We start from the raw sequence: 25624 nt of genomic DNA, 5'->3' as shown, positions 1-25624 counted from the left end.
AGATCACACCTCACCACTTGCACGCTTGACCCGCTTCCGTCCCACCTCATCCCTAACTTCGCCACGGTCTTCATCCCAACCCTAACACAAATCTTCAACCTCTCAATCACAGCAGGTGTGTTCCCCTCATCCTTCAAACATGCCAAAATCACACCTATCCTCAAAAAGCCCTCCCTCGACCCATCCTCTGTGTCTAGCTATCGCCCGATATCTCTTCTCCCTTATGCCTCAAAACTACTGGAACAGCATGTGCAACTTGAACTGTCCTCCCACCTCTCCTCCTGCTCCCTCTTTGACTGGTTACAACCTGGCTTCCAACTCCATCACTCAACTGAAACTGCCCTAATTGTCACCAGTGACCTACTAACCGCCAAGAGCAAGCGACACTACTCTGTCCTCCTTCTCTTGGACCTGTCTTCTGCCTGAAACACTCCCTCCTGCTACAGATTCTCTCATCTCTTGGCATCACAGACTTGGCCCTATCCTGGATCTCGTTATATCTAACAGACCGAACATTCAGTGTCTCCCTCTCCCACACCACCTCCTCACCTCGCCCCTTGTCTGTTGGTGTTGCTCAAGGCTCAGTTCTAGGACCCCTACTTTTCTCCATCTACACCTTCGGCCTGGGACAGCTCATAGAATCCCATGGTCTGCAGTATCATCTCTACGCCGATGACGCGCAGATCTACCTATCTGGACCAGACCTCACCTCCTTACCAAAATCCCAGAATGTCTGTCTGCTTTCTTGGCCTTCTTTTCTGCTCGCTTTCTAAAACTGAACATGGACAAAACAAAATTCATCATCTTTCCCCCATCTCACTCTACCCCTCCACCAGACCTATCCATCAATGTCAATGGCTGCTCACTTTCCCCAGTCCCGCATGCTCGGTGCCTCGGGGTGATCCTCGACTCTGCCCTCACTTTCAAGCCACATATCCAAACCCTTGCCTCCTCCTGCCATCTCAAACTCAAAAATATTTCCCGGATCCATGCATTCCTTGACCCCAAAACCGCAAAAACACTAGTGCACGCCCTTATCATCTCCCACCTTGACTACTGCAACCTCCTACTCTCTGGCCTCCCCTCTAGCACTCTGGCACCACTCCAATCCATCCTACACTTTGCTGCCCGACTAATCCTCCTGTCTCCCCGTTATTCCCCAGCTTCTCCTCTCTGCAAGGCCCTTCATTGGCTTCCTATTGCCCAGAGGCTACAGTTCAAAACACTAACTAACAATGACATATGTCCTGTTGTACTATTTTTTAAATATTGTGCTTGTCTCTTATTAATCTATTTGTAATCTTGCCTGAAGAAGGAGCCACTGTGCTCTGAAAGCTTGCAAACATATTATTTTCTGGTTAGCCAATAAAGGTATCACTCCTAGAATACTTCTGTCATCATTGGGCAGAAAAATATTCACATCGATTTTTCTGGCTAACACGGTACCACAATACAATTTGTTATTGTACATCATAACAATGACATACAAAGCCATTCACAACCTGTCTCCTCCATACATCTGTGACATGGTCGCCTGGTACCTACCTACATGCAACCTTCGATCCTCTCATGATCTCCTTCCCTAGTCTTGTCTAGTGTTGAGCGATACCGTCCAATACTTGAAAGTATTGGTATCGGAAAGTATCGGCCGATACCGGCAAAGTATCGGATCTGATCCGATACCGATACCCGATACCAATACAAGTCAATGGGACTCAAGTATTGGAAGGTATCCCTGATGGTTCCCAGGGTCTGAAGGAGAGAGGGCCGATACCCGATACTTGCGGTATCGGAATGCTCAACACTACTCTTGTCTCATCTCTTCCTCCCACAACCACATACAAGACTTCTCCCGTGCTTCCCCTATACTCTGGAACACCAACACATCAGACTCTCGCCTACCATAGAAACTCTTCCGACAAGCCTACAGCTTGCAATGATTCTCAACCTACTGGACCGCCGCACAACCAGTTCTACCCTCTCCTAGAGTATCCTCACTAGTGTTGAGCATTCCGATACTGCAAGTATCGGGTATCGGCCGATACTTGCTGTATCGGAATTCCGATACCGAGATCCGATACTTTTGTGGTATCGGGTATCGGGTATCGAAACAACATTAATGTAATAATGTGTAAAAGAGAGAATTAAAATAAAAAATATTGCTATACTCACCTCTCCGACGCAGCCCGGACCTCAGCGAGGGAACCGGCAGCGTTGTTTGTTTAAAATTCGCGCGTTTACTTGGTTACGTGAAGTCCCGGCTTGTGATTGGTCGCGGCGGCCATGTTGCCGGGACGCGGACCAATCACAGCAAGCCGTGACGTAATTTCAGGTCCTTGCAGGATTTTAAAATTACGTTCCGGCGTTGTGATTGGGCGCGTCGTGGTCACATGGGCGACGTAACCAATCACAAGCCGGGACGTCACGGGAGGCTGGACATGCGCACATTTTAAAATGCGCGCGTGTCCAGCCTCCCGTGACGTCCCGGCTTGTGATTGGTCGCGGCGGCCATGTTGCCGGGACGCGGACCAATCACAACGCCGGAACGTAATTTTAAAATCCTGCAGGACCTGAAATTACGTCACGGCTTGCTGTGATTGGTCCGCGTCCCGGCAACATGGCCGCCGCGACCAATCACAAGCCGGGACTTCACGTAACCAAGTAAACGCGCGAATTTTAAACAAAGAACGCTGCCGCTTCCCTCGGTAAGGTGCAGGCTGCGTCGGAGAGGTGAGTATAGCAATATTTTTTATTTTAATTCTTTCTTTTACACATTAATATGGTTCCCAGGGCCTGAAGGAGAGTTTCCTCTCCTTCTGACCCTGGGAACCATCAGGAATACCGTCCGATACTTGAGTCCCATTGACTTGTATTGGTATCGGGTATCGGTATCGGATTGGATCCGATACTTTGCCGGTATCGGACGATACTTTCCGATACCGATACTTTCAAGTATCGGACGGTATCGCTCAACACTAATCCTCATCCATCCCCTGCAGACTGTGAGCCCTTGCGGGCAGGGTCCTCTCTCCTTCTGTACCTGTTAGTGCCTTGTTTTTTGCTCATGTTTATTGTATTTGTCTATGTTTGCCACCTTTTTTCATGTAAAGCACCATGGAATAAATGGCGCTATAAAAAATTAATAATAATAATTATCCTGGTTTATATATCCCCCCACCCTTTTATATATACCCCCGTTCTGCTACTGTTCTTTAATGTTTAGAAAATAAATAAACCATTATATTCACCAGGGGTGAACATAGAACTCATGGAACCCCATAGCAGAAGTATAATGCACTTCTCATAGTCCTCCATATAGTATAATGCACTCCTAGTCCTCCATATAGTATAATGTACCACTCATAGTCCTTCCTATATTATAATGTACCTCTCATAGTCCTCCATATAGTATAATGCACACCTCACAGTCCTCCATATAGTATATTGTACTTCCTATAGCCCTCCAAATAATATAATGCACCCTCCATAATCCTCCATACAGTATAATGAACCCCCCATAATCCTTCATGCCGTATAAGGCACAGCTCATGTTCATCCATGTAGTATAATGCACAGCCCATGTAGGAACATGTAGTATAATACACAGCCCACAGTCCTCCATATAGTATAATGCACAGCCCAACCTGGTATATGTTCCCCATCCTGATATATGAACCCCACCCTGATATATGGCCCTCAACATGGTATATGGTCCCCATCCTGGCATATGGTCCTCCATCCTTGAACATGTCACCCCATCCTGGTACATGTCCTCCATCTCGGTATATGTCGCGACATCCTGGTTCATGTCCTCTATCCTGGTATATGTCACCCATTACTAGTACATGTCCTCCATCCTAGTACATGGCCCCCATTCTGGTACATGGCCCTCATCCTGGTACATGTAGCCCCATCCTGGTATATGTCTCATCATGGTATATGGCCCTCATCCTTGTATATGGCTCTCATCTTGTGCCTCATCCTGGTATATGGCCCCCATCCTAGTATGTGCCCTGCTGTTATTCAATACACAGGAAAAAAGCAGTAAATGCTCCTACTCACCTTCCCAGTTCTCCCACTTTGCGCAGCTGACTTCAGTGTTCGATGGCAGTGCATGATGTCACTGCCATGGTCATGCTGACATCACGTGCTGGGCTCTGATTGACCAGCAGCGCGTATTGTGGCGCACAGACCTTATGGGGTCTGTATGGTGCAAAACACTTCCTTTGAATGTGTGTACAAGAACACACATCCAGCTCGAGTAGGGGCTGGTGTCAGCAGGTCCCTCATCTGCCAGGCCTGGTTGCAGGGGCGACTGCTGCTACCGCGCTCGTTACGCCTCTGTAAATTACATTATCCAAAATTAGAATTGAGAAAATGTAGAAACATGACTAAGGATGGGTGAATCTGAATGGTAAAGTTCGTGGGTCTGTACCAAACACCTAGTGTCCGTACACGGACCGCAAACGCGGACTTAACCAGGGCAAGTGGGAAGAGCGGGGCAAAGCACCAGAATTGGCTTATTTAATAGATGCACCTTATCTGGGCAGGCTGCAGGCTTCTATTTTTAGGCTGGGGAGGGCCAATATCCATGGCCTCTTCCCAGTCAGAGAATACCAGCCTCCAGCTGTCTGCTTTAGCTTGGCTGTTTGTCAAAAATGGGGTGACCCCATGCCATTTTTTTAATTTGTTTATTTAAATAATTTAAAAAAATCAATGTAGGACCCCTCTATTTTTGATAACCAGCCAACATAAAGTTGACAGCTGGGGGCTGCAGTCTGCAGCTGTCAGCTTTACCTGGGTTGATTAGCAAAAATAGAGGTGACCCCATGACATTTTTTTATTTATTTATTACGCAGATGCTGGCTGGTGAATACTCTCATCAGCATACACCTGCTCTTGCTGCTATCAGCGAGACCAGGTGTACGATAATACGAGTAATACTCTCATCAGCCGATACTTGTGACTACCGGTAACCTTTTTACCACCAGTCAGAGCTCACATGCTGTCATCTGTGTGATAGCGTGGGAACTGCAGTGCTCAAACCAGCGGTAACAAACATACCACCAATCAGAGGCAATGGGCAGCACGGTGGCTCAGTGGATAGCACTGCAGCCCTGCAGCGCTGGAGTCCTGGGTTCAAATCCCACCAAGGACATCTTCAAGGAGTTTGTATGTTCTTCCCGTGTTTGCGTGGGTTTCCTCTGAGTACTCCGGTTTCCTCCCACATTCCAAAGACATACTGATAGGGAATTTAGATTGTGAGCCCCAATGGAGACAGCGATGATAATGTGTGCAAACTGTAAAGCGCTGCGGAATATGTTAACGCTATATAAAAATAAAGATTATTATTATTAATGTTTCCCACTATGTCACACAGATGACGTCGTGGGAAACGCTGGATGTTTGGGCCCCCTATTTACCTGAATGGGGCCCGGGTTCAGATACCCAAACCAAACTTTTTAAAAATATTTGGCTAAACCAGACAGACTTGAGCATCTATGGGTCCGCCCATTGCTATGAATGACCCATGTCAGAATTGGGGGCGTGGGTACAGCAAAATCAATGTGAATAAATAGCAAATATTTTCTAAGCTCATAATTCCACTATAGTCTATAGGGTTGCTCACATGTCCATATATTTTTGCAGACCGAGTAGACCACACCAAATCACAGAGAGTCTCGGATGAATGCTACCAATGAAAGACTATGGGTCCGTGAAAAAATCAGACAGCACTGATTTTGATTGAAGCTTGAGAAATCTACATCAGTTTTTTTTTTTTTGCATACTAGAAAAACTTATGAAATTCTGATTATAAACAATGACACACTGACCAAACTGATCAAAAACACATAAAATTAAGACTGTAGTTTTGCGTATGAGTACAATCGCGAATGTCTGAATAAGCCCTTAGGGGAATGCCAGGAGAATATTCATTCCCTGAATGCACTGTGGCATCTGTAAAGTTTGGTGGAGGAATAATAATACTATGTGTTTTTTTTTTGTTTGTTTTTTTATACAGTACAGACCAAAAGTTTAGACACACCTTCTCATTTAAAGATTTTTCTGTATTTTCATGACTATGAAAATTGTACATTCACACTGAAGGCATCACAACTATGAATTAACACATGTAGAAATATATGCTTAACAAAAAAGTGTGAAACAACTGAAATTATGTCTTATATTCTAGGCTCTTCAAAGTAGCCACCTTTTGCTTTGATGACTGCTTTGCACACTCTTGGCATTGTCTTGATGAGCTTCCACCTGTTAATTCATAGTTTTGATGCCTTCAGTGTGAATGTACAATTTTCATAGTCATGAAAATACAGAAAAATCTTTAAATGAGAAGGTGTGTCCAAACTTTTGTCTGTAGTGTGTGTATGTGTGTGTATATATATATATATATATATATATATATATATATATATGTGTAATCCGAGAGCAGCATGATGTGACGAAGATCCTGATTCCAACATTGCATCACTGACTGGGTTGCTTGGTGTGGTTTTGATAAAATCTCTGCTGCAGATCTACCAATTTTCTAAATTCTGAGCGCTGTATAACCCCACCTACACCTCTGATTGCCATAAAGCTGCTCATCAGTGGTGGGGGCATGGTTACACAGACCAGGAGGGCCTCATAGCACAAGGCAACTGTTCCTCTAATAATCTCCTTCTGATAAAATGCTGATTTTATTGGAACAACAACACACAGGCCAGTAAGTCACACATCACTGGAATCAGGGTCTCTGTCCCTAAATCATGCTTCTCTCTGATTACATATAGTAAAACCTGCTGACAGATTTCATTTAATCCTTAAATATACAACACTCTGTTGGACTATTGTATGCTTTCATCTTTGTGGAGAGTTTTGCAGAAATCTCTATTCTGTCCTGCATGACTGTGCTCCGGTGTATGAATTTGGTGTAGGACCGCACAAAGCCCTGATCTCAACCTCATTCAACACTCAGGCCAGGCGCTGTCGTTCAACATCATCCAGAAGAGCATTTGTCAGGTCAAACAGAGTGTTTTTGCTCATTCATGGTTGTCACGGTTCACGGGGAGGATACCTTTATCATCCCCACCACTCACACCAATTTGTCATGAACCAGGGTTGTTTGGTTGCCCCTGGTTCTTTCTGAAGGGGATTTATCTATATCCCACTTCCCAGATCCGGTTTGGAACTTGCAGCTCTCTGGCGGCCCCTTACCCTCAGGTCAGACCAGGTACTGCACCCTAGGTTAATTAAAACAACGGAGAAAAATCGCGGAAGCTTTTTGTTGTATAAAATGATTTTAGAAAATTTATTTACCAAATACAAAAAGATAAAAACACACACGAACACAGTAATGAAAGTGCTTAAATATAAAGACACCAGATATGCCTAGGCCCTCAAAGGTAATAGCATCTATGCTTGATATAATGAGGTGAGAAACACATGCTCCTGCAGATCTAACAGACACGAACTCCTAGCACTAAACCATCAGATAATTCCATCACATGCTACATAGGAGGGTGAATGTCAGCAGATATGAAATGTCTTGAGAAAGCGGGTGCTGACAGCGGCGAAACGCGCGTCGGGGTGCGTTCTCTGGCCACCTCAAGTATAGGTGAGACATGCTGCTTTCTGGTATCTTCATGCAGTTGAGCAACGGTATGCTAATATTTGACATTTCATATCTGCTGACATTCACCCTCCTATGTAGCATACAGGGGTATAAAAAGATATTATAAAGAAGACAAATATCATATGTACAATCTAATTACAAATAAAATGGGATTAAAGTTGAAAAACACTTACATTTTGTTATGTCATATCAATTCATGGCTGACCGTGTGCTGTGGGGGGAAGGACGAGCATATATCTAGGTGCATCACCCCTGTCTCTCAGCAGGACCCCAAACAAAGACACGTGAAGACTGCTGCTTCACTTATTTATTTCCTAGCCTAAAACCCAGGCACTCCCCCTGTGGTTACCTCACTTAGAGGCTGAAATCTCCCCTTTACTTAGAGTTATGGCACCCATTTTTATGCCTAGCTCGCTGTATGAATCTCGTATACGAAAGACACAATGATCAGGATGTGCCCCTCATCAGGAGGATTCTTTTAAGTGTAAACACGGAGTAATTTCATGACCTGCTTACAAAGAAACCCGCTCTTTGCACTCGTTGGGTTTAGCTTCTAGCGATTTCAGGGAGTTATAGATCCCTCGATGGACATCCGGAATATATAATTCTTATATCTCTAGCCCTGATCGGTGCCAATAGACATAACCTTCAGAGAATCTCATGCTTTCTGTACGAGTTTTAACCAGTACCAGGTGGGAGGGGGAATGAGGGATTTTCACAGAGTCTGACTGCCCAGCGTAAAGCCATATAAATTCTTGAAGGAGGGGGGGGGGGGGGAGTATAGGATTTCACACACAGGCAGAGGTAGAAGAGCGGGGTTGGAAAAGCCCACAGCGTGTGTCTGAAAAGCCATGGGAATTTTAAGGTGGATACTCAAACATGGCATATTCACATTATTATGACAATGGTCTTGTAGAAAGCCTTCTCAGAAGAGTGGAAGCTGTTAACCCCTTTCTGTCATTGGACGTACTATTCCGTCCATGTGGGGTGGGCCCTACTTCCCAAGGATGGAATAGTACGTCCAGCACGATCGGCCGCGCTCACGGGGGGAGCGCGGCCGATCGCGGCCGGGTGTCAGCTGACTATCGCAGCTGACATCCGGCACTATGTGCCAGGAGCGGTCACGGACCGCCCCCGGCACATTAACCCCCGGCACACCGCGATCAAACATGATCGCGGTGTACCGGCGGTATAGGGAAGCATTGCGCAGGGAGGGGGCTCCCTGCGTGCTTCCCTGAGACCCCCGGAGCAACGCGATGTGATCGCGTTGCTCCGAGGGTCTCCTACCTCCTTCCTCGCTGCAGGTCCCGGATCCAAGATGGCCGCGGCATCCGGGTCCTGCAGGGAGGGAGGTGGCTTACCGAGTGTCTGCTCAGAGCAGACACTTGGTAAGCCTGCAGCCCTGCACAGCAGATCGCAGATCTGGCAGAGTGCTGTGCACACTGCCAGATCAATGATCTGTGATGTCCCCCCCTGGGACAAAGTAAAAAAGTTTTAAAAAAATGTCCACATGTGTAAAAAAAAAAAAAAAAAAAATTCCTAAATAAATAAAAAAAATTATTCCCATAAATACATTTCTCTATCTAAATAAAAAAAAAATCAAACAATAAAAGTACACATATTTAGTATCGCCGCGTCCGTAACGACCCCACCTATAAAACTACATAACTAGTTAACCCCTTCAGTGAACACCGTAAAAAAAAAAAAAAAAAAAAAAAAAAACGAGGCAAAAAGCAATGCTTTATTCTCATACCGCCAATCAAAAAGTGGAATAACACGCGATCAAAAAGACAGATAAAAATAACCATGATACCGCTGAAAATGTCATCTTGTCCCGCAAAAAACGAGGTGCCATACACCATCATCAGCGAAAAAATAAAAAAGTTATAGTCCTTAGAATAAAGCGATGCCAAAATAATTATTTTTTCTATAAAATAGCTTCTATCGTATAAAAGCGCCAAAACATAAAAAAATGATGTAAATGAGATATCGCTGTAATCGTACTGACCCGAAGAATAAAACTGCTTTATCAATTTCACCAAACGCGGAACGGTATAAACGCCTCCCCCAAAAGAAATTAATGAATAGCTGGTTTTTGGTCATTCTGCCTCACAAAAATCGGAATAAAAAGCGATCAAAAAATCTCCCGTGCCCGAACATGTTACCAATAAAAACGTCAACTCGTCCCGCAAAAAACAAGACCTCACATGACTCTGTGGACTCAAATATGGAAAAATTATAGCTCTCAAAATGTGGTAACGCAAAAAATATTTTTTGCAATAAAAAGCGTCTTTCAGTGTGTGACGGCTGCCAATCATAAAAATCCGCTAAATAACCCGCTATAAAAGTAAATCAAACCCCCCTTCATCACCCGCTTAGGCTACGTTCACATTTGCGTTGTGCGCCGCAGCGTCGGCGACGCAACACACAACGCAGGAACACCGCATGCACAACGCATGCACAACGCTGCGTTTTGCAACGCATGCGTCCTTTTTTTGCTTGATTTTGTACGCACAAAAAATGCAACTTGCTGCGTCCTCTGCGCCATGATGCGTGCGCCGCAGTGATGCATGCGTCGCAAAACGCAAGTGCAACGCATGTCCATGCGCCCCCATGTTAAATATAGGGGCGCATGACGCATGCGGTGACGCTGCGGCGCAGAACGCTAATGTGAACGTAGCCTTAGTTAGGGAAAAATAAAAAAAATTTAAAAAATGTATTTATTTCCATTTTCCCATTAGGGTTAGGGCTAGGGTTAGGGCTAGGGTTAGGGTTAGAGCTAGGGTTAGGGCTAGGGTTAGGGCTAGGGCTAGATTTAGGGTTGGGGCTAAAGTTAGGGTTAGGGTTGGGGCTAAAGTTAGGGTTTGGATTACATTTACGGTTGGGAATAGGGTTGGGATTAGGGTTAGGGGTGTGTCTGGGTTAGAGGTGTGGTTAGGGTTACCATTGGGATTAGGGTTAGGGGTGTGTGTGGATTAGGGTTTCAGTTATAATTGGGGGGTTTCCACTGTTTAGGCACATCAGGGGCTCTCCAAACGTGACATGGCGTCCCATTTCAATTCCAGCCAATTCTGCGTTGAAAAAGTAAAACAGTGCTCCTTCCCTTCCAAGCTCTCCCGTGTGCCCAAACAGGGGTTTACCCCAACATATGGGGTATCAGCGTACTCGGAACACATTGGAGAACAACTTTTGGGGTCCAATTTCTCCTGTTACCCTTGGGAAAATACAAAACTGTGGCTAAAAAATAATTTTTGTGGAACAAAAAAATATTTTTTATTTGCATGGCTCTGCGTTATAAACTGTAGTGAAACACTAGGGGGTTCAAAGCTCTCACAACACATCTAGATGAGTTCCTTAGGGGGTCTACTTTCCAAAATGGTGTCACTTGTGGGGGGTTTCTACTGTTTAGGTACATTAGGGGCTCTGCAAACGCAATGTGACGCCTGCAGACCATTCCATCTAAGTCTGCATTCCAAATGGCGCTCCTTCCCTTCCGAGCCCTCCCATGCGCCCAAACGGTGGTTCCCCCCCACATATGGGGTATCAGCGTACTCAAGACAAATTGGACAACAACTTTTGGGGTCCAATTTCTCCTGTTACCATTGGGAAAATACAAAACTGGGGGCTAAAAAATAATTTTGGGGGGAAATTTTTTATTTTTTTATTTTCACGGCTCTGCGTTATAAACTGTAGTGAAACACTTGGGGGTTCAAAGTTCTCACAACACAACTAGATAAGTTCCTTAGGGGGTCTAGTTTCCAATATTGGGTCACTTGTGGGGGATTTCTACTGTTTAGGAACATTAGGGGCTCTGCAAACGCAATGTGACGCCTGCAGACCAATTCATCTAAGTCTGCATTGCAAATGATGCTCCTTCCCTTCCGAGCTCTGCCATGCGCTCAAACGGTGGTTCCCCCCCAGATATCAGGTATCAGCGTACTCAGGACAAATTGGACAACAATATATAGGGTCTAATTTCTCCTGCTACCCTTGGAAAAATACAAAACTGGGGGCTAAAAAATAATTTTTGTGGAAAAAAAAATATTTTTTATTTGCACGGCTCTGCGTTATAAACTGTAGTGAAACACTTAGGGGTTCAAATCTCTCACAACACATCTAGATGAGTTCCTTAGGGGGTCTACTTTCCAAAATGGTGTCACTTGTGGGGGTTTTTTACTGTTTAGGTACATTAGGGGCTCTGCAAACGCAATGTGACGCCTGCAGACCATTCCATCTAAGTCTGCATTCCAAATGGCGCTCCATCCCTTCCGAGCCCTCCCATGCGCTTAAACGGTGGTTCCCCCCCACATATGGGGTATCAGCGTACTCAGGACAAATTGGACAACAACTTTTTGGGTCCAATTTTTCCTGTTACCCTCGGGAAAATACAAAACTGGGGGCTAAAATATAATTTTTGTGGGAAAAAATTTGTTTTATTTTTACGGTTCTGCATTATAAACTTCTGTGAAGCACTTGGTGGGTCAAAGTGCTCACCACACCTCTAGATAAGTTCCTTAGGGGGTCTACTTTCCAAAATGGTGTCACTTGTGGGGGGTTTCAATGTTTAGGCACATCAGTGGCTCTCCAAACGCAACATGGCGTCCCATCTCAATTCCAGTCAATTTTGCATTGAAAAGTCAAATGGCGCTCCTTCGCTTCCGAGCTCTGTCATGCGCCCAAACAGTGGTTTACCCCCACATATGGGGTATCGTCTTACTCAGGACAAATTGTATAACATCTTTTGGGGTCCATTTTCTCCTGTTACCCTTGGTAAAATAAAACAAATTGGAGCTGAATTAAATTTTGTGTGAAAAAAAGTTAAATGTTCATTTTTATTTAAACATTCCAAAAATTCCTGTGAAACACCTGAAGGGTTAATAAACTTTTTGAATGTGGTTTTGAGCACCTTGAGGGGTGCAGTTTTTAGAATGGTGTCACACTTGGGTATTTGGGTATTTTCTATCATATAGACCCCTCAAAATGACTTCAAATGAGATGTGGTCCCTAAAAAAAAATGGTGTTGTAAAAATGAGAAATTGCTGGTCAACTTTTAACCCTTATAACTCCCTAACAAAAAAAAATTTTGGTTCCAAAATGATGCTGATGTAAAGTAGACATGTGGGAAATGTTACTTATTAAGTATTTTGTGTGACATATCACTGTGATTTAATTGCATAAAAATTCAAATTTGGAAAATTGCGAAATTTTCAAAATTTTCACCAAATTTCCATTTTTTTCACAAATAAACGCAGGTAATATCAAAGAAAGTTTACCACTATCATGAAGTACAATATGTCACGAGAAAACATTGTCAGAATCACCAGGATCCGTTGAAGCGTTCCAGAGTTATAACCTCATAAAGGGACAGTGGTCAGAATTGTAAAAATTGGCCCGGTCCATAACGTGCAAACCACCCTTGGGGGTGAAGGGGTTAATGTCGGCAAAATGAGGCAACTCCATATTGCAGGGGACTTGTTACATGATTATTATGAGATAGATCTATCCATTGACTGCAGCAGCCCTGTGATGTTTAAAGAAGTTGTCCACTACTATAACCTTTTTTTTTTTTTTTTTTCATAAATCTTGCTATTATGGGCCACTGAAAACATCTACTGTGTTTATTTTAGCAATATTACCTTTTATCATGCTGTAGCAGCACATCTTTAGTGCTGGATTCAGCTCTCATGGAGTTAATCGACAACTTCCTTTCTCCTGAGTTACTGTGCTCTAATACTACAAGTTCCATGATGCATTGCACTGCTACTAAGCACGAACCTACCACACCCACTCCAAAACACACCCCAACCCCTCCCTCCTCTCCCTCCTCTAGCTTCAGCAAGATTTGTGATGTCATTTCTGTCCAACCTCCTCTTTTACATTTGTCCAACCCACACTCAATTACACACAGATAAATGGATAGATAGATAGATAGATAGATAGATAGATAGATAGATAGATAGATATGGGATAGACAGACAGACAGATAGATAGATAGATAGATAGATAGATAGATAGATAGATACAGATATATCTATATATCTATGTCTATTTCCATAGGTATGTCCATATCCATGTTTCTAAACCCCTTCACCCCTGGAGCTTTTTTGTTTTCGTTTATCGCTCCCCTTCTTTCCAGAGCCATAATTTTTCCGTCAATATGGCCATGTGATCTTTTGCGTGACAAGTTCTACTTTTGAACGACACCATTGGTTTTACCATGTCGTGTAGCAGAAAATGTGAAAAAAAATTCAAAGTGCAATGAAATGGCAAAAAAGTGCAATCCCACACTTGTTTTTTGCTTGGCTTTTTGGCTAGGTTCACTAAATGCTAAGGCTGTGTGCACCCGTTGCGGATCTGATTGCAGATCCGCAGCGTTTTTTGCTGCACTGAATTGCATCAAATCCGCAGTGTAGTGTACAACCAATGTAAGTCTATGGGAGCCGCAGACTTGTTGTGCACATGCTGCGGAAAAAGCCGCACCAAAACCACACCAAGAACTGCATCAAAACTGCACCAAAAACTGTATCAAAACCGCACCAAAACTGCAAAACTACAAAACTGCACCAGGTTTTGATGCAGTTTTTGGTGCAGTTTTGATGCAGTTTTTGGTGCAGTTTTGATGCTTTTTTTGGTGCGGTTTATGCGCGGTTTTAATGCTGTTTTTGGAAATAAGTAAATAAACGGAAAATGTGCATGATTTGAATGGAAACATGCATGAAAAAACGGATTCCAAGGCCGGATTCATCATTTCACAGCTCAGTTTCATACGTTTTTTTGCCGGATCCGTCGCTGTGCGTTTTTTCGCCGGACAGAAAAAACGTTCCTCTGTATGTGTTTTCCATCTGGCGGAAACAGCTTTTTTGACGGATCCGGCAAAAAACGGATGAAACTCTATGAGAAAAAAACGGATCCGACGGAAAAAAAATTGATCCGTTTTTTTCAAAACTCGCCAGATTGTGCCTCACGGCAAAAACTTGATGTGTGAAAGCACCCAAATATATGGATAGATACATCTATGTATCTATAGATATATCTATAGATAAATATATCTATAGATAGATATATCCATAGATATATAATAGAAAGGCCGATGTTTCTATAAGGCTACTTTCACACTTGCGTTTTCCGCAATCCGTCTTTTTGGGAAAAAAACGGATCCTGCAAATGTGCTCGCAGGATGCATTTTTTACCCATAGACGTGTATTAGTGAAGGATCGCGACGGATGGCCACACGTCGCGTCCATCGTGCAACGGATGTGTCGTGTTTTGGCGGACCGTTGGCACGTCCGTCGCGTCTGCCATTTTCTACCGCGCATGCGCGGCCAAAACTCCGCCCCCTCCTCCCCGGACTTCAGAATGGGCAGCGGATGCGTTGAAAAACTGCATCCGCTGCCCACGACGTGCACAAATTTCACAACGTGCGTCGGTACGTCGGCCCAACGCATAGCGATGGACCCGTGCCGACGCAAGTGTGAAACAGGCCTTAATGAGCGTTTAATTTAATAAAAAACTGAAAAAAACGGCGTGGGCTCCCGCGCAATTTTCTGTGCAAGAGGGGGAAAGCCGACGGCCGGGGGCCAATATTTGTAGCCTGCTATGAATATCAGCCCGCAGCTGTCTGCGTAGCCTTTACTGGCTATTAAAATAGGGGGACCCCCCCCAAAAAAAATGACGTGGGGTCCCCCTATATTTTATAGCCAGAAAGGCTATGCAGACAGCTGCGGGCTGATATTCATAGCCTAGAGAGGGGCCATGGATATTGGTCCCCCCCCCCTGCTACAAATACCAGTCCGCAGCCACCCCAGAAATGGCGCATCTGTAAGATGCGCCAATTCCGGCACTGAGGCTGGTTTCACACTTGCGGTTTTGGATGCTGCGTTTTAGCGCTAAAAAACGCATGCGTTTTTTTTCCTATACTTAACATTAAATACACATGCGTTTTTTCGCATGCGTTTTGACGCGTTTTCGGCAACGCATGCGTTTTTGTACGCGCGCGTTCATTTGCAGAAATGCAACCTGTAGTAATTTTTTGCGGCGTTTTTTTGCCTCAAAAAAACGCATGCGTTTATTTGCGGCAAAAAAATGCATTGCTGTCTATGTAAACGCATGCGTTTTTAAGCACATGCGTTTGTTTGCGTTAAAAACGCATGCGTTTTTATAGAAAAAAAAACAGAAAAAAACACTGAAACACCACCCACCACCATCAGGGTGATAAAGGGATCCAAACCCTAACCCTAACCCTACCCCTAACCTCACCCCTAACCGTTTAATGAACATTTTCCGACAGTCATAGTGCCACGATATTTCAGTGCCACGTATTTCAGTGCCACGTATATAAGTGCCACGTATATAAGTGCCACGTATGTAAGTGCCACGTATGTAAGTGCCACGTGCCACTTATGTAAGTGCCACGTATGTAAGTGCCATGTATGTAAGTGCCACGTATGTAAGTGCCACGTATTTAAGTACCACGTATGTAAGTGCCACTTGCCACGTATTTCAGTGTCACGTATTAAAGTGCCACGTATTTCTGTCACGTTTACGGTTAGGGTTGATGTCACCGCTCTATAGGACCCTCAGTGACACACTGACAGGAGGCAATGGCTCCTGCAGTGTATCACTGAGGTTACTAAAGTTCACTGGTCTCACTTTATGGCAAAAAGCTGCGTGGGAACTTTCTCATACAGCATGCCATAAAGTGAGACTAGGGACTATTTTCTCACAGGGGCGTAGGAATACATTGTGGGGAATACATTGTGGAAGGATACCTTCCTCCCCTAATTGTGTTCCTGATGCCCCTGGTGAGTGGTTGCGTCAGCTGATGCTCCTGCTCTCCACGGGAGATCGTTGTGGGACACTCGTTTTAATTGGATTTCTGCGGATCAGGGAGTATAGTGTTTGTTTATTATTTTAATATTTTTTACAGATGACAATGGCTTCGGGGATCAAAGTGACAAGTGATGGTGATTATGTACTCTATGTGTTATGTACTGTATGTCTATATGTATGTACTGTATGTAATGTATGTAATGTATGTATGTATGTATGTACTGTATGTATGTACTGTATGCGCATGTCGTCGCATGCCGCATGTTGTCGCATGCCGCATATCGTCGCATGGCGCATGTCGGCGCATGCTGCATGTCATCGCATGGCGCATGTCGTCGCATGGCGCATGTCTTCGCATGGCGCATGTCGTCGCATGCAGCATGTCATCGCATGACGCATGTCGTCGCATGCAGCATGTCGTCGCATGGCGCATGTCGCCGCATGCAGCATGTCGCCGCATGCAGCATGTCGTCGCATGGCGCATGTCGTCGCATGCAGCATGTCGTCGCATGCAGCATGTCGGCGCATGGCGCATGTCGGCGCATGTCGGCGCATGGCGCATGTCCTGTATGTGTTCTATGTATGTATGTACTGTATATGTGTTTTTTTTTTTTTACATTCAACACATTAGCCGGATGATGGAACTACTACTGTCCCATCATTGGCTAATGTGTCACTCACTGTCACTGTAGCAGGCAGAGCCCGATGGGACTTGTAGACAACGCCGCCGCCGCCACCACCACCGCACAGCCACCTTCAGCACCGGCCGCAGCCACGGCACCGGCCGCCGCGGCGGGGCCGGCCGTCGACGCACCGGCCGCCGACGCACCAGCCGCCGCGGGACCGGCCGCGGCACCGGCCGCCGACGCACCAGCCGCCGCGGGACCGGCCGCGGCACCGGCCGCAGCCACGGGATCAGCCGCCGCCGCAGCACATCTCAGCAAGCAGATCCCAGCACCAGACACCTGCAGTGCACAGCCCCGCCCGCCCCCAGCAAAGCCCCGCCCGCCCCCAGCACAGCACAGTCCCGCCCACAGCCCAGTCACTCTTGAGTGACTGCTGACTGTGCGGCTGGGACACGCCTGTTACTGACGTCACGTCAATTTCCAGAGTCTGGAAATTGACGTGACGTCGGCGGAAATTAGCGGTGGCTGCAGCCTGGGGGTCATGTGACCCGGACTCAGCCACCAGCATAGCGCCGCTCACAGGGGAAAAAGGCAACGCAAGGTATTTACACAATTCATCAGGGGCCCCGGGGGGATACATTGTGGGGATAATTGAAAGTAGTGGACAACCCCTTTAAAGTATATTAATTTCTCTGAAACTCCGGATTGTTTCCTAGAGAAATATACCTGGGTGCAATTGTGCAGCCAGACTCTGATTCATGATGTCCATCTTTTTTTTTCAGCGAGAGAAGTAAATTTAAGTATTCTTTGTATATACTGTGAAGTCTTCTATTTTAATTGTAATTAATATTTTTTTGTTAGGGTGAAGTTCTTTTTGACAACTGGGAATCTATATTTTCTGGAAATGGAGGACGTTTCAATGCTCAAATTCCAATTTATTCCTTTGATGGAAGAAATGTATTGACTGATTCAGCTTGGTAGGTTTGGCAGTTTGCTATCATCTATTTATATAATTGCCTTGTAATGTTTTCATTTCCTGTTCTGTCCAGATATCACTGTATCCCAGAATTCCAAGCAGAGGAAGTTCACGGACCGTCATATTGGGACACCCAAGTGATGGGTGTCTCAATATGGAAACTGCTGCTGGTACCAACCTATTGTGCAGTACCATGAATGGAACACAGTCGCAACACACACACACACACACACTCACACACACTCACATCCTCTTGCGCGGTACGACCAGCAGAATACCGTCGCAAACACACCACCGCCTGGATCAGCCGAATGATTCACTGACTGCCGCCATGTTTGTACAGGAGGAGCACACGCACAGTTTTAATGTGACCGCCGCTATCTGTCTGCATAAAGATGGCGGCGGTCTGATTTACTGCGCCTGTGCGAATTACGCGCAGGTGCAGAGAATCATTTGGCTGATACCGGTGGCAGAAGCACGACGTGTCTACAGTCAGAGGAAGCCGGTCACATTAAAGGGGTTTTCCCACAAACTAAAGTTAATTTTAAAAATTGGCTGTGTCTGACTGTGTACGGAGCATACCATATCTCCTGGGCAGGGGAGGAAGCAAAAGATGATACTGACAGCAGGGGATCACAGTTGATTCATTTTGTGAGGTAAAATATTTCACTGACTGGTTTTAAAAAATATTTAACATCACAAAATGTATCCTCTGCGATCCCCTGCTGTAATGTCAGTATTGTCTTTGCTTTCTCCCTTGCCCAGGAGCTGTGGTATGTTCTGTACACGGTCAGACACAGGGGTGAGTGTGTCTGACCGTGTATGGAGCATACCACATCTCCTGGGCAAGGGAGAAAGCAAAAGACAATACTGACATTACAGCAGGGGATCACAGTCAATTAATTTTGTGAGGTAAAATATTTCACTGACTGTTTTTAAAAAATATTTTTTCTCACAAAATGTATCTTCTGCGATCTCCTGCTGTAATGTCCGTATTGTCTTTTGCTTCCTCCCTTGCCCAGGAGCTGTGGTATATTCGGTACAGGGTCAGACACAGACCATTTTTAAAATGAACTTTTGTTTGTGGGAAAACCCCTTTAAAAGCAAATATCAACGCCAACATGGCTCCTCCTAAAAAGTACACCAATGACAATGGAAGGAAAGCAGCAAAGGCACAACATCGAAGACAACAAAGGGCAAATGAGACTTTTGAAGAGCAACAGCATAGCTGGGACAAAAACAATGCATATAAGCGTAGGCGTCAAGCACATGAGTCCCCTGATGCAAAAGTTATTAGATTATCACAGGATGCCATTAGGCAACAACAGTGCCGCATGCCTGCCCCCATCATGACATTACCGCCCTCCCGATGCGAAAGCATCGGGTCTCCATCTAGTTTTACATAAAAGAAAAACATTTAATGTACAAAAAAAACCATTTTACTTTGTAAACAAAAGCTGCACAAGCAGTAAGGTAAATTGAGCAGGATCACTCTGTATAAACAACTTATTATATATATATATATATATATATATATATATATATATATATATATAATAATTTTTGTTTTTTTGGTAAACCCACCCCTTTACCTCCTATGACATGTCTATACATCATAGGTCGCCTCTTTCACTTTGATGTGAGGTCCGGATATGAGCCCGCACCTTTTCCGGGACATGACAGCTGACCTGATCAGCTGTCATGTGTCCCTAACAGCCATGGGTGGAATCACGATCCACCCCCAGCTAACATGTTAAATGCCACTGTCAATCTCTGACATTGACACTAAACATTCACATGCCGGAAGCGCATCATTAACGCCGCCCATCGTCTCCCCGTCTTATGTCTGCAGGAGACCCCTGTGTTTGTTATTTCTAATCCGCTATGCGTGCCACCCTGTGGTCAGTGTTCATAGCAGATGCTCGTTTCTGCTACACATAGCAGGGCTGGAGGCCTGTTATGTGCAGCACAAGCGATCAGAAGATTGCAGCTTTTAGTCTCTAATGGAGACTATTGAAGCAAGTAAAAAGTGTAAAAAAAATAAATTAAAAAAAAAATAATTGTGGGAATTGCACTATATGATAAATCAATCAAAACTACTACTCATCCAATAAAAAAACAAGCCCTCAAACAGCCATATTGACAGAAAGGAAGATGGAGAGCAAAAATAAAAGTGCAAAAACTGGATCCCAAGGTCGTGAAGGGGTTAATGACCTGCATTTCATAACAAATACTTGGCTTTTTTCTGCAGTCTCACTTTTTAATGTCAATGCTGCAAATTAACATCACAATGCAAGCAGTCTTAACCAACAACCCAGGCATGGAGGAAGACTGTGATAGGTCATCACAGCAATAAGCCTATCCTAGCGTTCACAGCCCAGCTAACAGGAAGAAGCTGCAGCGCATCACATTTTCTATAACTTGTAATTTAATGAGATGAGACAAGGACCTGATGGACGAAGTAAAAAAAAAAACAACATAAATACACACATAAAATGTTACATTGTTTTCCTAACTCTAATTAGGGTTAGGATAATAAAATGGTTAAATATAAACCGGCAAAAAGGGTAACAACATTGTATAACTTTCTGATTTTTTTTAAATTTTATTTTGGATTTCAGTAAAAAAAAAAACACAGCTAGAGGATCTTTCTTCATCACAGTGCAGAGAGCTCATAACAAAAAGCAGCAGTTTATGGGTGTGTTGGTAACTGAGAAGAGCGATATACTGCAGGATGGGCTGTATACAGGGGGCTGAGAGGAGAGATACATTGCATGATGGGCTGTATACATAGTCTGATAGGAAAGATTCTGCAGGTTGGGTTGCATACTGGGGTACTGAAACAAGTTATGTACTGCAGGAAGGGCTATATACAGGTGGCTGAGAGGGGTGATGTACTGCAGGAGGGGGCTCTATACACAGGGAGCTGAGAGGAGAAATATACTACAGTATTAGCTGTATAGATGGGCTGTATTCAGGAAGCTGCAAAGAGGTATGTACTGCCAAATAAGCTGTATACAGGGGGCTGAGGAGTGATGTATTGCAGGAAGGGCTCTGCATACAAGAGGCTGAGAGGAGAGATATACTGCAGAATGGGCTGTGTACAGGGGGCTGAGTGATTTACTGCAGGATGAGTGTATACAGGGTGCTTGAAGGAGAAACATACTGCAGGATGGGTTGTATACAGTGGCATGAGAGGAATGATATACTGCTGGATAGGTGTACACATGGGGCCAGAAAGAATTGATGGACTGCAGGAAGTGGCTTTGTATAAAGGGGACAGAAAGGATGATATATTGCAAGATGGGGATGTGTAGAAATGGGCTGACACACACTAGTTTAGCTGTGTTTGTTGCCTGGTGCTGAAGACCGTTGAAGTCAAACTGTAAATGTTGCCGTATTGATCCATAGGACAGAGGATTATCTCCTGAAATGCTCCTCCATCACAAAACTGATCTGTCAGCAGCATACAATTAACACAACTCTGTACTACCTATTGTGAAGGATTGCAGGAGCGTTGCAAGCTTATTTCCCCTGAGAACAAAATTAATGGCTGTTGAAGTTAAAATAGAAAGAATTCTTCATTCCTAGTTATTATTTGCCGAGGAAGAGTCAGAGGCCCCTATACAAATAAAGTAGTCCACTAGTCCTGGTGATTTTATTGTATCTGGGGGCCTTAAAGAGGCGGTCCACTACAATGTGTAGTGGGCAGATCAATATAAACCTTGGAAATAAGGCTTTGTTCAAATACCTTGCATTTCCAAGTGTGTCTGTGAGTGGCGCTATTGCTGTCTGCTCATTCCCATCATGTTATCCCCGGCTGCAGCTGCCTCTGATGTGCTGTGGGTGGAGTTTCACCACACGTGACCACCCAGCATCACGTGGGTTTGCGATATTCTGTTAAAGGGAACCTGTCACCACGTTTTTGGAAGATGGGATAAAAATAGCGTTAAATAGGGGCAGAGGTGGGCGTTACATTAGTGTGTGTGTTATGCGTTTATTACCCACCTAAGTTGCCGAAATAACTTTGCAAAGTCTCCGTTTTCGCCTGTCAATCAGGCTGGTCAGGTCGCATGGGCGTGGTGTCTTCACCCAGATTTGGCGTAGTTTTCCGTTGGTGGCGTAGTGGTGTGCGCATGCCCAAGGTCCCGAATCCTCTTCCAGGGGATTTAAAATAGCGCGGTGTTCGTTATTGCATTGGTGATCGGTGGGCGCGGCCATCTTCCTTTGGCCGCGCGTGCGCAGAAGCGGCGCTCTGCTGGCCGCGGCTTCAGGAAAATGGCCGCCGCGATGCCGCGCGTGCGCAGATGGATATCGCGGCGGCCATTTTCCTGAAGCCGCGGCCAGCAGAGCGCCGCTTCTGCGCACGCGCGGCCAAAGGAAGATGGCCGCGCCCACCGATCACCAATGCAATAACGAACACCGCGCTATTTTAAATCCCCTGGAAGAGGATTCGGGACCTTGGGCATGCGCACACCACTACGCCACCAACGGAAAACTACGCCAAATCTGGGTGAAGACACCACGCCCATGCGACCTGACCAGCCTGATTGACAGGCGAAAACGGAGACTTTGCAAAGTTATTTCGGCAACTTAGGTGGGTAATAAACGCATAACACACACACTAATGTAACGCCCACCTCTGCCCCTATTTAATGCTATTTTTATCCCATCTTCCAAAAACGTGGTGACAGGTTCCCTTTAATAAAAGCAGTGCAGGAGAGCTGCGTGATGCTCGGCTGTGACGTGCAATGAAACACTGCCCACAGCCCAGTCACTCAGGGAGAATGAGTCCCGCCAAGGTGATGCCGGGTCACAGCTTCCAATCCGGACGTTGACGTAATATCACCGGACATCAGAGGCACCTGTAGTGTGGTCACATGATGGGGAAAGAGCAGACAGCAATAGCGCCACTCACAGGCACATTTGTATACGTAAGGTATTTGAAGAAAGCCTTATTTGTAAGGTTTATATTGCTCTCCCCACTACACAATGTAGTGAACAACCTCTTTAATAAGTAAACAGATATAATTTGTTTTAATGGTGGATAGTGACTGATAGCCAGGCTCCCACTACAGTATCTATGGCGCCCTCCAAATCTGCCGTGAATGGATCTCTAATAGGTCTAACAAGCTGCTCGTCTGTAAAATATTGTAAAATAAATACATTTTAAAATAGAAGAAAAAGTTCTAGGTATTAAAGACTATGAATACCCAAATTATGACCTTCAATGCTCTTTCCACTGTTAACATCATTATGTTTTGTATATAATATTAACCATGATTATGTCTACCAATCTGTATAACACCCTTCAAAATAAGATTTTAGATATACTAATTTTGTATGTTTTACCATTTACAGGCCTCAAAAAATACTGTGGCATGGTTCAAGTCAGAATGGCATCAGAATGGTCCATAATTACTGTGAGGCGTGGAGAACAGCAGACATGGCAGTCAGTGGACAGGCGTCCTTACTTCGGAGTGGAAGGCTGTTAGATCAGAAATCATACAGTTGCTCTAATAAATTTATTGTTTTATGTATTGAGAACAGCCATAATGTGGATGAAAGGAGAAAATAAATTCAAATAGAAGGAAAAATAAGTTAAGAAGACACTGAAATCCCTAATGTATATATTGAACGTCTAACAGATTGCACACACTTATAGCCAAAGAAAACATACCTCATTCATTGCATACAGAATTGTGTTGGAAAGCAGATTTCAGTCTGCAATTTGGTGCTACATTTAAGAATGAAGGTTGGATTGATAGCAGATCAGGTAATGTTTTTTTTGCCTTGGGCTGGAAAACTATATAGCCCAATACACTGCAATTTATTTTCTAAGTTTTCAAGTGAAGCTGACATTTTTTTGTAAACGTAATGTTTGAATGAAAAGAAGCACATAAGAAAGGACAAAACAATCCTTCACATACTCATTGAATTGCATGTGGATATATTTTACACCAGACTACAATAAATAAAACTGGATAGTCCTACATTCAGCACCTATAGCTTGGAAGACAAGCTTTTGGACATTCCCTATAAAACAAATGAGCATGCGGTCCACAAGGATAAACATGACGGCTATACTAATACAGTTTCTGATACACATTTGTGTTATCATTTATTTTTAGCAACTGTTAAGTTTTGATCCATATTATTGTGTTTCTTTCTCCATTGGGGGTTTCTGTAATATGGGAAGCATGAACAGTGTAGTCTAAGAATTCTGTCATAAATACTGAAACCAGGACAGGAACATGACAAAAATATAAGTTAACAAGATCCGTAAAAAATTGGCTTTAACTTCTAACAGAGCTATGATAGGCCTGTGGAATCCATGAAGTTCCTTGTGTCAGCAAAAAATTTCAAATAATCCTATAACATTATATATATATATATATATATATATATATATATATATATATATATATATATATATATATATATATATATATATATATATAATGTAGTTTTTATTGTAATATACACCAGATGATGAATGAAGTACAGTATATCTGAGCGAGCATTTGCTCAATGTACAATATACACACACAAAACATACAAACATACATTGCGCATCTCTGTATGTAAAAAAAAATCAACTAATTAATCATTTTAATGTTTTATACGTGATTCAGGTTTATAAACAACTATTTGTAATAACCCTAAATAGTACATTTTATAGTACGATAAGATGCTGAATCTATTTTGTATGTTCATCTGTTACATGAGTTACCAAGCAAACTAAATTCACTGATTAAAATATTTGCTGCTTCCACTACTAAACATTATAAGACTTATTACATACTGTATTTTGGACCAAGTGAACAAACGTTTCACCAATTTAATAATTTATCTTTTTTTTCACATTAGGCACATGTTTTCATGTGGAAATAATATAGTAAAGTTTGTTGCATATTTGTCTTTTTACTGTCAGGAACCAGCAGGTTGTTTATGTGGTAAAAATTTCATTTAGTCCCCAAGGGACATAACAGCCTAAAGTCAATAAGAATAAACAATATGATGACATGGTGCTTTGTGGTCTGCTGCTGTATTTGACAGCTGGACTGTACGGTGCTATTCATATAAGAGAATCTGGTACTTATCTATTTATGATAAGCATATAAAACTCAACACAAGTTGGGGATGAGGTTGTCCAGCCACTGAGTAGAAAAAAAATGTAGTAAGAAAACAGAATACTGATTATACGTCTATACTGTACATATTCCCTGCATCTCCCAATCAAACAATGCCAAGGTCTTCAATGGTCTCCGTACTCCTTGCTTAATCCTGGTGGATATTGGACTAGTGCAGCCAATCACAGTAGCAATGATGTATTGGTCAACATTGGGGCCAGTGATTCACTGTAGTTTCTTCTTTTTTTCCTACATTTTAAAAGCATCAGACAACTCCTTTAAGGTGCAACATTTATTGGAAACAAATTGTCTTAATATGAATATTTCTTTATAATACCTTGACTTGAAAAGTATTCACCCACTTGGCATTTTTTGGTGTTTTGCTATCTCACAACCTTGAATTTCACTGTTTTTTTTAGGGTTTGCATCA

The 25624-nt window shown here is 43.7% G+C and overlaps 1 protein-coding gene across 1 annotated transcript in view; it reads left to right on the top strand.

The window, feature by feature from the left end:
- COL15A1 (collagen type XV alpha 1 chain) overlaps positions 1–24491 on the top strand; it is a 1855347-nt gene extending 1830856 nt beyond the window's left edge. Inside the window, exons 37-38 of the mRNA XM_077269528.1 lie at positions 17947–18062; positions 23423–24491. Coding sequence (XP_077125643.1) covers positions 17947–18062; positions 23423–23639 — 333 coding nt within the window. The 3' untranslated portion in view covers positions 23640–24491. The remainder of the gene's footprint in view (positions 1–17946; positions 18063–23422) is intronic.
- The last annotated feature ends 1133 nt before the right edge of the window (positions 24492–25624 follow it).

The sequence above is a fragment of the Ranitomeya variabilis genome, chromosome 6 (assembly GCF_051348905.1).
Source record: "Ranitomeya variabilis isolate aRanVar5 chromosome 6, aRanVar5.hap1, whole genome shotgun sequence".
Lineage (NCBI taxonomy): Eukaryota > Metazoa > Chordata > Amphibia > Anura > Dendrobatidae > Ranitomeya > Ranitomeya variabilis.
The sequence above is the reverse complement of the archived record's forward strand: the minus strand, read 5'-3'. Positions and strand labels throughout refer to the sequence as shown.